We start from the raw sequence: 14,510 nt of genomic DNA on the forward strand, positions 1-14,510 counted from the left end.
CAGAGGGGCAATTTTTTTACACAGAAGATAGACAGTGTCTGGAACGGGCTACTGGTACGGGCTGCCAGAGGTAGTGGTGGAAGCGAGTACAATTTCATCATTTAAGAAACATTTAGACAGGTACATAGATGAGATAGGTATGGGCAGATATGGATCAGATGCAGGCAAATGGGACTAGTTTAATTTAATGGGCAGATTGCGCCGAGAGGCTTGTTTCCATGCTGTAGATCTCTATGACTTTAAGTGCTTGAAGGAGCAGTGTGAACTGATGGGAATCACCACTGTTTCGCTATTGGTGAGAGCCCTGTTAGTCCAATAGGGTCTCAGCCATTATTACTACTTAAATTACTAAACTGAATCTTGGTTTGTTAACCAGCCTCCTTCCCAATTCCTTTTGAGCCAGTATTGCGTAGGCTGGGATTACGATTCAGATCTTTACCATTTTAACTTCCCACCTGACCCAAACCACTGTTTTCTTTTGGGTGGGGAGGGTGTTAAAATTCCTCTAATGGCAATAATAAACTAGTGTTAATGATAGTGGATAGTTGGGTAGATTGCCCAAAGTTTACTTTAAACTTCAGACGAAGGTAAAATGGAAACAACTACCTAATGCTCGCTGATGCCAAAATAACACTTTAAAACCACTAAAGAACCTCTCATTAGAATCTCTGCAGTGGCACTTAGATTTCCTTCGGTTTCGTGGGAGGTTCATTTCTATAAGCTGGCAATTGAAATAATAATTGTTCATCAGGCTTCCAGGCACATGGGTATTCCATTGAATTCTTTTTGGAAGACTAGTTGAAATTTGGGCATGAAGGAATGAAATCATATGACACCAATGACTTCCCTACAAGGGAAAATAACATTTCTGCATCTGCACTGTCAAGTCCCTAAGAATCTTGTGTGTTTTAATTAGGTTTGTCTCATTCTTGTAAACTTTAAGAGTGCCGACCCAACCTACTCCACGTTTTCAGACAAGAAAATGTCTCTTTAACTGGGATCAACCATTGAACTTTGTGTCGACTGCTTCCGAAGTCAGAAATCTTTCCTTAGGGAAGGAGACTAAAACATTTTTCCATCCCCACCCCTGTCTGCTTTCCGGAGAGACCACTCTCTCCGTGACTCCCTTGTTCGCTCCACACTGCCCTCCAACCCCACCACACCCGGCACCTTCCCCTGCAACCGCAGGAAATGCTACACTTGTCCCCACACCTCCTCCCTCACCCCCATCCCAGGCCCCAAGATGACATTCCACATTAAGCAGAGGTTCACCTGCACATCTGCCAATGTGGTATACTGCATCCACTGTACCCGGTGCGGCTTTCTCTACATTGGGGAAACCAAGCGGAGGCTTGGGGACCGCTTTGCAGAACACCTCCGCTCAGTTCGCAACAAACAACTGCACCTCCCAGTCGCAAACCATTTCCACTCCCCCTCCCATTCTCTTGATGACATGTCCATCATGGGCCTCCTGCACTGCCACAATGATGCCACCCGAAGGTTGCAGGAACAGCAACTCATATTCCGCCTGGGAACCCTGCAGCCATATGGTATCAATGTGGACTTCACCAGTTTCAAAATCTCCCCTTCCCCCACTGCATCCCTCAACCAGCCCAGTTCATCCCCTCCCCCCACTGCACCACACAACCAGCCCAGCTCTTCCCCCCCACCCACTGCATCCCAAAACCAGTCCAACCTGTCTCTGCCTCCCTAACCGGTTCTTCCTCTCACCCATCCCTTCCTCCCACCCCAAGCCGCACCCCCAGCTACCTACTAACCTCATCCCACCTCCTTGACCTGTCCGTCTTCCCTGGACTGACCTATCCCCTCCCTACCTCCCCACCTACACCCTCTCCACCTATCTTCTTTACTCTCCATCTTCGGTCCGCCTCCCCCTCTCTCCCTATTTATTCCAGTTCCCTCCCCCCATCCCCCTCTCTGATGAAGGGTCTAGGCCCGAAACGTCAGCTTTTGTGCTCCTGAGATGCTGCTTGGCCTGCTGTGTTCATCCAGCCTCACATTTTATTATCTTGGAATCTCCAGCATCTGCAGTTCCCATTATCTCTAAAACTACTCAAGTTATTTTAGGTGTGATCTAACTAGTTTTGGCAAGACCTCCGTATTTTTATACTCCATTCCCTTTGAAATAAATACCAACATTCCACTGCCCTTCCGTATTATGTGCTGAACCTGGACGCTAGCTTCCTGTGATTCATGGATGAGGGCTTGAAAAATGCTGCTGAAGAAATTCGCTCATAACAGTCGTCTTTGAGTTTGGGTAAACATTTCTGGCATCGTGCCATTATTTTAGAAGCTTGACTCATTTGATTCTGCCAATGAAGACTGGGACGAGTATGTGGAAGGAATGTGATTTCTTTTTCTGGGCAAATGATATTAGAGCAGATGAAAAGGGATAAGTAATTTTCCTGACAGCTTGTGAACTCTGAGACACTTTCATTCTACTCAGCAATCCAAGAGCCCAGAGAATCCAAATCGGGATTTTTGATTGGGTTAGAAAGACTGGCAGAAGCATATGACTTTGGTTTAACCCTTAATGAGATGCTGAGAGACCATTTGGAATGTGAGATTAATGATGTAGCCATGCAAAAGCGCCTACTAGCTGAAGCCCAACTGGACTTCAAACAGGCATTACAACTGATGTTACCATTGTAAAATGCAGCAACTGGAGCATATGTATTGCAAGATATACCAACGGAAGTGGACACCCTCGCCAGTCTGATTGAGCTTGCGTAATACCACTTGCGTGAAGGCAACTGCATAGCCTCACTCAGGACAAACCCTGAACAATGAGACTCTAGGTCAGCCCACAGCAAAACCCCAAAACAAAGCCAAGATAACAAGGTGTGAAGCTGGATGAACACAGCAGGCCAGTGCTCCTAAGATGCTGCTTGGCCTGCTGTGTTCATCCAGCTTCACACTTTGTTATCTTGGATTCTCCAGCATCTGCAGTTCCCATTATCTCTGATCACAATCCAAGCCTCAGCCAAATGGTTAAAATTTTCTTCAGAGATCCGCGCCAGCAAGCTGTTGTAGTTGCTGTCAATATGCAGACTCAAGACTGTAAAAGAGCCCCACTAGACCTAAATTGGGTAAGAGAACTCTGGTCATATACAGGACAGCGCACACCTTGGAAAGTCAACCTACATCTAGTCTGGAACAGTTAAATTGCTTAGCAACATCCAAATCAGAACTGATCATAATAAACGTCTGGTTAAATGGTCACCCAGTTATTGATACCAGTACGGCCATTTCAGTGATTGCAGAACCAGTCTTTAACAAAGTTCGCTCTGGACTCCAACCCTTAGGTTTGCACAAGACCTTGGCTGGACTGCAAACCTATGTGGGGGGGCCTATACAGATTAAGATTACAAGTTCAGTTCTGGTCTCTTATAAGAAACAGCTGGTGCAGTTACCACTGAAGGTCTAGGAACTACCAAAGGAGCCAAGGCCACCTTGCATGTTGACCATAAAGCAATTCCATCATTCAACAACGCCTACCCAATGCCATTTGCCTAATGATGCAAAGTAGAGGCAGAAATCAGAAGACTGGAAAGCCAAGGAATCATCAAACCAAGCCACTTTGTGGAAAAGGCGGAACCGGTCGTACCGATTGTGAAGCCTGACAGGCCAGTTCACCTTTGTGGGTATTTTAAACAAACAGTAAAATGCTTTTTTTGCAGCTGGATAACTACCTAATCCCTTCATAAAGGATTTATACGCAAAACTGATTGGGGGGCTGCCCTTCATGAAGCTGGACATGAGTCATGCGTACTTTTAATTGTGGTTTGATGCAGATTCCCAGAATTATACTACTATTAACACGTGTAAAGGTTTGCACCAATATATGAGACTGTTATATGCGGTATTGTCAGCCTATGCAATTTTTCAGTGGACGATGGAGAACATTTTACAAGGTAAGTCCCAGGTCACCATTTATCTGGATAATGTGCTAATAATGGGGAAGACCAGTAAGGTGCACTTAGAGAACTTGGACATAGTTCTTAGACAGTTTTGTATGGGCGCTGTACTGCTTAGAAGGGAAAAAATGTGTTCCAGGCACCCCGTGTGACCTTCTTGGGCTATGGAGTCAGCATGACTGGGTTGCACCATTTAGAAGATAAAATGAGGGCAATCAAAGTTGCCCCAGCTTGCAAGCCTGCATCAGAGCTTAGATCTTTCCTTGAGCTGGTGAATTATTACAGAAAATTAACACATGACCTGGCCTCCATCCTTGCACCTTTACGTCAACTCTAAAAACAAAGTGTCAGCCTTGGAATAGTCACATATCCAAGACATAGCTTTCAGGGAAGTAAAGAAACAGTTATTCTGTAAGTTGACATACTATGATCTCAAGCAGGATCTGGTATTGACATGAGATGCCTCAGGGTAGTACTAGCTCATTGGTGGCCCAATGGAGAGGAATGACGAGGATTTTGGCTAATGCAGAGAATAAATATGTCCAGATAGACAAAGTGGACTTAAAGAGGACAAGACAGTGTCAATCCTAGCTTCAGGCTGAATTCAGCAGTGGGCTGTAACACTAAGTGCATAAAATTATGAGTTGCAACATGGTCTGGGGGGGCCAAATAGCAAATGCGCATGCATTGAGTTGCCTCTTGCTGGCAGATACACGACTGGTGGTACCGCCACTGGAAGAATCCATAATGATTTTAAATTTTATGGACTCACTTCCAGTCACAGCTGAAAATATCAGACTTCAGACTTAAAAAGGCCTGATCCTGGCAAAACTGAAATAGCTGGTGGTAACAGGGCAAAACAAAGGGCCGTCACAACCAGAATTGAAACCTTTTTGAACCTGGAGAGACCAAATCAGAGTAGAGGATGGCATATTATCATGGGGAGCAAGAGTGATTGTCCTGAGCAAAAGTTGGTACCGGGTACTGGCTGAACTCAAATAGGATCATCCATGGGTTTTCAAAATGAAGATATTGATGAGAAGCTATGTCTGGTGGTCAGGATTGGATGCAGCCATAGCAGTCCCTAGAATGCCAACAAGGACAAAAAGCCAGCAGCTCCCCCATATTGGTGGGAATGGCACATAAACCCCAGAATTGATTACACATCAACTGTGCAAGTCCTTTCATGGGCACAATGTTCTTTGCTGTTGTGGATGCTCCCTCAAAATGGCAGGTTGTACATAGAATTGATTTGTCAAATACGGGGACAACAGTAGAAAAGCTATGCGCATCTTTTGCAATACATGGACTCTTTTCTTTATTCATTAACGGACTGCGGGCATCGCTAGGCAACATTTATTGCCCATCCCTAATTGCCCTAGAGGGCAGTTGAGAGTAAACCACATTGTTGTGGGTCTGGAGTCACATGTAGGCCCGACCAGGTAAGGATGGCAGTTTCCTACCCTAAAAGATGATAGTGAACCAGATGGGTTTTTTGAACAATTGACAGTAGATTCACAGTTGTCGTTAGATTTTGAATTCCAGATATTTATTAAATTCGGATTCCACCATCTGCCTTGGCAAGATTCGAACCTTGGTCCCCAGAGCGTTAATTGTACCACTAGGCCATCACCTTCCCCTGGAAGTGTTGATCACAGATAATGGGCCATTGTTTACCAACAGGAGTCTTGTGTACTTCCTGAAGTTGAATGTATTTGACATATAAGGAGAGTTCCATGCCATCCATTATCCAATGGTCTGGCAGAAATCACATTCCAAACTTTGAAAGCAGGTTTAAAGAAACCAGTTCCTGAGATAGTAGGAACTGCAGATGTTGGAGAACCTGAGATAACAAGGTGTAGAGCTGGATGAACACAGCAGACCAAGCAGCATCAGAGGAGCAGGAAGGCTGACGTTTCAGGTTCCTATTTGACTTTAGGACCAGCATTCACGCACCTACAGGAATAGCTTCAGCAGAGTTGCTAATGGGGAGAAGACTTTCCACCTGGTTAAATCTGACCTTCCCAGACCTCGGGTGGGAGGGGCTGTAACAGCATCAGGAATGCCAATATCGGGCATGACTCTACTAAGCAAGACAGATGGTTTACTTCTTGGGATGAGGTTTGGCGTAGGAAACATGGGAATGACCCTGCATGGGTAAGAGACATTGTCGATGCAAGCTCAAGACCAGTGACATATAAAGTTCAGGTATGTGCCACGGTCCCGAACAAGCACATTGGTCAAATGAAAGCTGCAAACTTGCAAATGGTGCAAAAATATTCCTGGCTTCTTGACAGCGTTTATGACTATTCTGGAACCCGTGGGTTCTCCCCCTCTGTCAAGCATTGAAGATATCTTGGAATCTGAATTGGACACAATGCATGTTACCACCTTGATGTTAATGCCACCTGAAGAAGAAAATGAATTTCTTCCAAGATGCTCTGGGTGCAAGGTGAACTACTGTGCAAGACATGCCGCCTGTATCAGAGTCGGAATTGGAGAAACCTGACCCAGTGCTAAAAAGCACCAGAAGGAGCTACAAAAAAAACTGACCTATGTCCTTAAAGGTGGGGAAATGTAGCGATTGTAACAAGGTCAACCAGATGGACCTCATAGATTATTCTCCCCGTGTGTGTGTGTGGATTTCCTCCAGGTGCTCTGGTTTCCTCCCATAGTCCAAAGATGTGCAGGCTAGGTGGATTGGTCATGCTAAATTGCCCGTAATGCTCAGGGATGTGTAGGTTAGGTGGGTTTATAGGGAGATGTGTCTGGGTGGGTTGCTCCAAGGGTTGGTGTGGACTTGATCAGCTGAAGGACCAGTTTCCGACACTGTAGGGATTCTGTGATCTATGTTATAATATGAGTTCCGTGATTGGGGCAATTGTCTGGTCCAATCAGAGAGCCCTGTCTGAAAGATAAGAACAGAAGTGTCTGACATTTTGTTCAGTCTGAGAGCTGGTTTTGAGGCAGTTGGATTTGTGTCAAGGACTCTCCACGTGTTAATAAAGGGGGATTTGGTGCTGGGATACTGGCCTGTATGGAGTTAGTTCAGTTTTTATGTTAACAATCCTCTGCTTTGAACACAGATGAATCAGAATGCCACTTTCATTACTTAGTCCAAACAGACATGTTTCACCAACAAAATGGAAATGGTAAATAAAAGTAAAATACTGCAGATGACGGAGAACTGAAATAAAAACAGAAAGTAAGAGAGAAACTTAGGTCTGCCAGCATTGCTTTTATTTAAAATGAAATTAGTACAAAACTAGTCAAAAACTAGAATGCATAGGTTTAAGGTGAGAGAGAAAAGATTTAAAAGGGACCTAAGGGGCAGTTTTTTCATGCTGTATAGCTCTATGGTTCTGAGTACCCGTATTTAGAGTCATAGAGGTATAGAGCATGGAAACAGACCCTTCTTTACAGCCCTTTCAACCTGGGTGGCAACTTTCAGGGATCTATGCACATGGACATCGAGATCTCTCTGCACATCCATGCTACCAAGAATCTTACCATTAGCCCAGTACTCTGTATTCCTGTTACGCCTTCCAGAGTGAATCACCTCACACTTTTCCGCATTAAACTCCATTTGCCACCTCTCAGCCCAGCTGTGAAGCTTATCTGTGTCCTTCTGTAATCTGCAACATCCCTCCCCACACAACTCCACCGACTTTAGTGTCATCCGCAAATTTACCAACCCATCCTTCCACGCCCTCATCTGGGTCATTTATAAAAATGACAAACAGCAGTGGCCCCTAAACAGATCCTTTTGGTACACCACTAGTAACTGAACTCCAGGGTGAACATTTCCCATCAGCAACCACCCTCAGTCTTCTTACAGTTAGCAAATTTATGATCCAAATCGTGAAATCACCCTCAATCCCATGCCTCCATATTTTCTGCAATAGCCTACTGTGGGGAACCTTCTCAAACGCTTAACTGAAATCCATACACACCACATTAACCGCTTTACCCTCATCCACCTGTTTGGTCAACTCCTCAAAGATGTCAATAAGGTTTGTAAGGCACAATCTATTCTTCACAAAACCGTGTGGATTATCCCTGATCAAATTATTCCTTTCTAGATGATTATAAATCCTATCTCTTATAATCCTCTCCAACACTTTACCCACAACCGAATTAAGGCTCACTGGCCTATAATTACCAGGGTTGTCTCTACTCCCCTTCTTGAACAAGGGGACAACATTTGCTATGCTCCAGTCTTCTGGCGCTATTCCTGTACTCAATGATGACATAAAGATCAAAGCCAAAGAACACTCTACACTCTCCTCCGTAGCTTCCCAGAGAATCCTAGGATAAATCCCATCTGGCCCAGGGGTCTTATCTATTTTCACACTTTCCAGAATTGCTAACACCTCCTCCTTATGAACCTCAATCCCATCTGGTCTAAAAGCCTGTATCTCAGTATTCTCCTCGACAACATTGTCTTTTTCCTGTGTGAATACTGACGAAAAATAATCATTTAGCGCCTCTCCTATCTCTTTGGACTCCATGCACAACTTCCCACCACTGTCCTTGACTGGCCCCAATCTTACTCTAGTCATTCTTTTATTCCTGACATACCTATAGAAAGCTTTAGGGTTTTCCTTGATCCTACCTGCCAAAGACGTCTCATATGCCATCCTGGCTCTTCGTAGCTCTCTCTTTAGATCTTTCCTGGAGGGAAGCCAGAACTATAGACAGTACTGCAAAATTAGTCTCACCAATGAACTGTATGACCTTAAATGAACCCTAACTCCTGCCCTGAATGGTCTGAACAAAGAAGGCATGCGTACTAAATGCCTTCTTAATCACGCTGTCTATCTGTGATGCAACTTTTAAAGAAATATTTACCCAAACTGCTGGATCTCTGTTCATTAACACTCCCCAGGGCCCTACCGTTAACTGTACAAGTCTTGCCCTTGTTTGTTTTACCAAAATGTACATCTCACATTTATTCAAATTAATCTCCATCTGCCACACCTCAGTCTATTGGCCCAATCGATTAAGATCACTTTGCAATTTTAGATAATCTTCTTTATTGCTAACTAAAGCACCAATTCTGGGATCATCCACAAACTCCATGACCATGCCTCCTCCTATTTTCTAAACGGTGAGAAAATTCGTAATGCAGAAGTACAAAGGGATCTGAGAGTGTTGGCCAGGATTTTCTAAAAGTTAACTTGCAGGTAGAGTCCGTGCTTAAGAAAACGAATGTAATGTTGTCATTTATCTCAAGAGGGTTGGAATATAAAAGCAGTGCTGTGCTTCTGAGACTTTATAAAGCTCTAGTTAGGCCCCATTTAGAATACTGTGTCCAATTTTGGGCCCCACACCTCAGGAAGGACATACTGGCACTGGAGCGTGTCCAGTGGAGATTCACACGGATGATCCCTGGAATGCAAGGTTTAACATACCATGAACGGCTGAGGATCCTGGGATTGTATTCATTAGAGTTTAGAAGGTTGAGCGGAGATCTAATAGAAACTTACAAGATAATGTATGGCTTAGAAAAGGTGGATGCTGGGAAGTTGTTTCTGTTAGGTGGGGAGTCTAGGACCCGTGGGCACAGCCTTAGAATTAGAGGGGTAAATTTAAAACTGAAATGAGGAGACATTTCTTCAGCCAGAGAGTGGTGGGCTTGTAGAATTCATTGCCACGGAGTGCAGGGGAGACCAGGACGTTAGATGCCTTCAAGGCAGAGATCAATAAATTCTTGATCTCACAAGGAATCAAGGGCTACAAGGAGAGTATAGGAAAGTGGAGTTGAAATGCCCATCAGCCATGATTTAAATGGCGGACTGGACTCGATGGGCTGAATGGCCTTACTTCCACTCCTATGTCTTATGGTCTTATGGTCTTATTTGCATCCAAATCACTTATTTAAATCACAAACACCGGTGGACCTGCAGAACACTGCTGGTCATAGGCCTCTAGTCTAACAATCAACCCTCCACTGCTATCCTGTGTCTCCTAACATCAATACCATTTTGTATCCAATTGGCAGGCTGTCCCTGAACCCCATGTGATCTAACAATTTATTTGATTTATTGCAGTCCCATGTATCTAAGTATAGAGAAATTCTTTGTTTTGCAAGCAGTACTGGCAGATAATAGCAAACAGGGACATAGAGATCATAAGATGCATAGACAGAGTGAGGCATACAGATTACACTGCACAGGAAATGCACAAAGCAAGATCAACACCCAACATTATTTGAATTTCCATTCATCAATCTAATAATGGCTGGAAAGAAGCTGTTCTTCAACATTTTGATGTGTGTGTTCAAGCTTCTGTATCTTTGCTTGATTGAAGAATTTTAGGAGAGCATTACTGGGGGGAGGGGTCTTTGATGACGTTGGCAGCCTTTTTGTGGCAATGAGAAGTGTGCATAGAGTCCCATGGGTGGGAGGTTGGCTTCAGTGATTGGTCTAGACTGTCCACTAATATCCCTTTAACCATTAAAAAAAAGGCTAAAAAGCATTTATGTAGATAGAATTTTTAAGATTTTTTAAAAAATCTTTTTTTAAAAGGGTCCTTTTTTTTAAAAAGTTATCCTTTCGATTGGCATAAACGCAATAACTCATTTTGCTTTGAAAGGTAAGCTGGTTGTGAAAAGGGAAATAGTGGCGTCAGTGGTAAGAAAGTATTAATTCACGATGCATATTGCTTTATCTTAATTTTTTCATATAGAGAATATACAAATTAGAGAGAAGACTGCAAGTTGGAAAAGTGGTTGGACAATAATACCTGATGGTTTGAACAAGACTTTCTGTTGGGGCCCTTAGAATAAGGCTCCTAGATCCTTTTCCCCATATCTCATAGGAACAGGAAGAAGCCATTCAGCATGTCAAGCCTGTACCACCATTCAGTTAGATCATGGCTGATTAGTGGCCGAACTCCATGTTGTGGCTTATATCCCTTAATACCTTTGCTTAACAAAAATGTATCTGTCTCAGATTTAAAACTAATGACCGATCTTGCATCATCTGCTGTTTGTGGAAGAGAGTTCCAAACCTCTACCGTCCTTTGTGTGCAGAAGTGCTCCCTCATCTCTCTCCTGAACAGCCTGACCCTAATTTTAGACTCTGCCCCCTAGCTCTAGAATCTCGAACCAATAGAAATCGTTTATCTTTATCTGCTGCCCTTTCCTTATAACATCTTGAAGACTTTGATCTGTTCACCCCATAACCTTCCAAATTTGAGAGAAAACATACTTAGTGTAATCTTTCTAAGGTTTTAACGGAGATTTGTAGCTCAGGTTGTGGATGGTATGGTTGGTTGGCTTGCCGAGCTGGTTCGTTGTTTTTCCGTAGATGTTTCATTACCCTGCTGGGTAACATCATCTGTGCAGCCTCCGATGAAGCGCCAATGTGTTTTTTTTTCGCCGTTATTTAAACTCTGGAGTCGGTTCAGCTGGATTACCTCACTTCTGGTTTTTCTTCGCAATGGAGTGTATGTGGCACTGAGCTCTGTGTGTTAGTTGATGGCTTTTTTTTGTGGACTACCAGATTTCTAGGAATAATCTTTCCTTATAATGTAACCCTTGATGTCCAGAAATCTTTATTGTAAACCTACGTTGTACTCCCTCCAAGACCGATGTATCCTTCCTAAAGCATGGAGCCCAAAACTGCTCGCAGTTCTCCAAGCCTACTCTATCCAGGGTTTTGTGTAATTACAACATAACATGTCTGGGTAGAAAAGCCAGCATTTCATGAATTTACTTGATTGTTTCATCCATCCAGGACTGCCATCTTTTTCCATTAAAATATTCCAAAACTTCCTTTGCGTTCTTGATTGGCCCCAGGCCATCAGACTTCTCTCTAGCCCATTCCAAATTACAGAGCCATCTTTTAATGCCATCACCAGCATTCAATGATAGTAAGTGGGCACTAAATACAAGATGCCCTGCAGCAATTTGCCAACCTTCCTCACCAGCATGTTCAGAGTTTGTGATCTCTACCACCTAGACGACAAGGGCAACAGATTTATAGCAACATTAGCACCTGCAAGTGAGCACACCATCCTGACCTCGAATTATTTTCCTTCACTGTCAATGATTCAAAATCTACAACTTCCTAACAGGATTGTGGATATACCTGCACCAAATGGATAGCAATAGTTTGAGAACGCAGCCTATTCACCACTTGAAGGTAATTAGGGATGGGCAGCAAATGCTGGTCTTGCTAGAAAAACATGAAATATGCCATAAAACAATTGTTTAAAAAAAAATCAAGACTTTATTTCCAGTGTCCCCTGAACCCATGCAACATCCGTTGCTTCTAGACTCTGAGATCTCTCTCAGTATAAAAACCAAAAGAACTGCAGATGCTGTAAATCAGGAGCAAAAACAAGGTTGCTAGAAAAGCTCAGCAGGTCTGGCAACATCTGTTGGGGAGAAAACAGAGTTAACGTTTCGAGTCCGGTGACCCCTCTTCAGAACTGATGGTGGCTGGGAAAACGTCAGTTTATACGCAGAAAATAGGGAGGAAGATGGGGTAGGGAGTAACCGATAGGATAGAGCCCAAAGAGAGAGAAAGACAGTTGGGACAGACAAAGGAGTTGCTAATGATCAGGCTGGGAGGGTGAATAATTGTTAATGGGGATTGTTAATGACTAACAACAAGGGGTGTGTAGTGGCAGGGTATGTGGTAACAAGGCCTGTTGTTGATGGGTGGGGGCCTGGGACATGGGAGAGTTTAGGCCCCAAATTATTGAACTCAATATTGAGTCTGGAGGGCTGTAGGGTCCTCAAGTGGAAAATGAGGTCTTGTTCCTCCAGCTTGCGATGGGCTTCACTGGAACACTGTAGCATGCCAGAGACAGAGATGTTGGCCAGCGCGCAAGATGGTGCATTGAAGTGGCAGGCAACAGGTAGTTCAGGGTCCTTTTTGAGAGCAGAACGTAGATATTCTGCAAAGCGGTTTCCAAGACTACGCTTTGTTTACCCAATGTGGAGGAGACCACATTGTGTGCAACGAATGCAGTAGACTTGATTCTTGTAAGTGCAGGGGAAGTGTTGCTTCACCTGGAAGGTATGTTTGGGTCCTTGGATAGTGGGGAGGGAGGAGGTAAATGGTCAGGTGTTGCACCTTCGCCAGTTAAAGGGGAAGGTGCCGTAGGACTGTGGGGAGGTGTTTGGGGTGAAGGACCAGGGTATCCCGAAGGGAACGGTCCCTGTGGAAGGCAGACAAGGGAGGGGAGGGGAATATGTGTCTAGTGGTGACATCTTGCTAGAGGTGATGGAAATGGCGCCTGATGATCTGTATGTCTGTCAGTATGTCACCTGGATCTCAGACAACCTCTACTAATGATCAAAATTAATGTGATATATTTCTTAGAACTCCTTTCTCGAGTAGTCCTAACATTCACACACTCACTCCCACCCATACTCCATGGCTTTATATGTTGGGGACATTTTGAGCAACGCTGGAACCTGAGACCTGCCTCCAGATATTCTTCGATAACAAGGGTCTGGGCCTGAAATGTCAGCTTTCCTGCTCCTCTGATGCTGCTTGGCTGCAGTGTTCATACAGCCCTACACCTTGTTATCTCAGATTTTCCAGCATCTGTGGTTCCTACTATCTCCAGATATTCTTCAATCTATCTGTTGGAATACTAAGTAGCATTGCAAATGGCCCTTACAAACTCTCTGACTCATTATGAGCATTTGACATGAGAGCTAGAAGTAACATGGAGTATGCCTTTTTTGTTCTTCACGTATTAATAACCATACCAGATGAATGTGAGAATGAATGTAACTTGGAAATTAGTGAATGTACCTAAAAATAGACAAACAGCCATGGTTATGAGCTGTACCCTGAAGTACAATTAAAATTTAACCTTACTTAAAAATAATTACATCTCTTGTGCTTAAGAGTTCATAAATTCACCTTTCCAGAATGGTTTTGCATGCTTCCTGGAAAAGACTTGTTGTGTCATATAATAGCAACTGTACATGTGTGCATGCAGATGCCAAATAAATTGCAAACATCACTGCAAATTATGTTCCTTTTACAGACATTCCCAATAAAGGTACTGACTCTTTTTTCAACCAGCTGTAAAAGAATGGCTATTGATTTATTTGAACAGACGATGCCTGTGGGAAGGCAGTGGAGGGTAAATTTTCGATCAGGTAAGTACGTTTCTCAAAAATGCCTTGTTTTGACATTAATTGTAATATTTATATCTTAGCATTGTTAAATTTATCTGTACCTTGTTGTGCAGGTAAATTATAGAGGTATGGAACAGTACAGCATAACAGAAATACCTTCAGCCTATTGTGCTTGTCCCAACTCATTTGATAAAGTAATCCAATTAATCTCATCCCCTGATTCTACTTAGTCCCACTCTTCAATACAAAATTTTAAAGCAGAAAACCTTACACTCAAAATCCCATCAACAGGCTCAGTGCTTGGAAAACAACAATGCGAGCTGGGAAAGAGTTAATTTCAGGAAGAAGCAAAAGTTGGAGTTCATTCCTACAAAGGGGAGTGCCGTGGCATGGCTACAGCTGTCTAAACTCCTTGAAATTAGGATACAGCTGGAGCATTATTGAGCAGCAATTTACACTCT

The 14,510-nt window shown here is 43.5% G+C and overlaps 1 protein-coding gene across 3 annotated transcripts in view; it reads left to right on the top strand.

The window, feature by feature from the left end:
- ccdc142 (coiled-coil domain containing 142) overlaps nt 1-14,510 on the top strand; it is a 157,526-nt gene that overhangs the window by 122,962 nt on the left and 20,054 nt on the right. For all 3 annotated transcript variants that reach the window (XM_059649984.1, XM_059649983.1, XM_059649985.1), the window contains one exon: nt 13,956-14,070. In XM_059649984.1, the coding sequence (XP_059505967.1) occupies nt 13,956-14,070 (115 nt within the window). The remainder of the gene's footprint in view (nt 1-13,955; nt 14,071-14,510) is intronic.

Source organism: Stegostoma tigrinum, chromosome 1 (assembly GCF_030684315.1).
Source record: "Stegostoma tigrinum isolate sSteTig4 chromosome 1, sSteTig4.hap1, whole genome shotgun sequence".
NCBI lineage: Eukaryota > Metazoa > Chordata > Chondrichthyes > Orectolobiformes > Stegostomatidae > Stegostoma > Stegostoma tigrinum.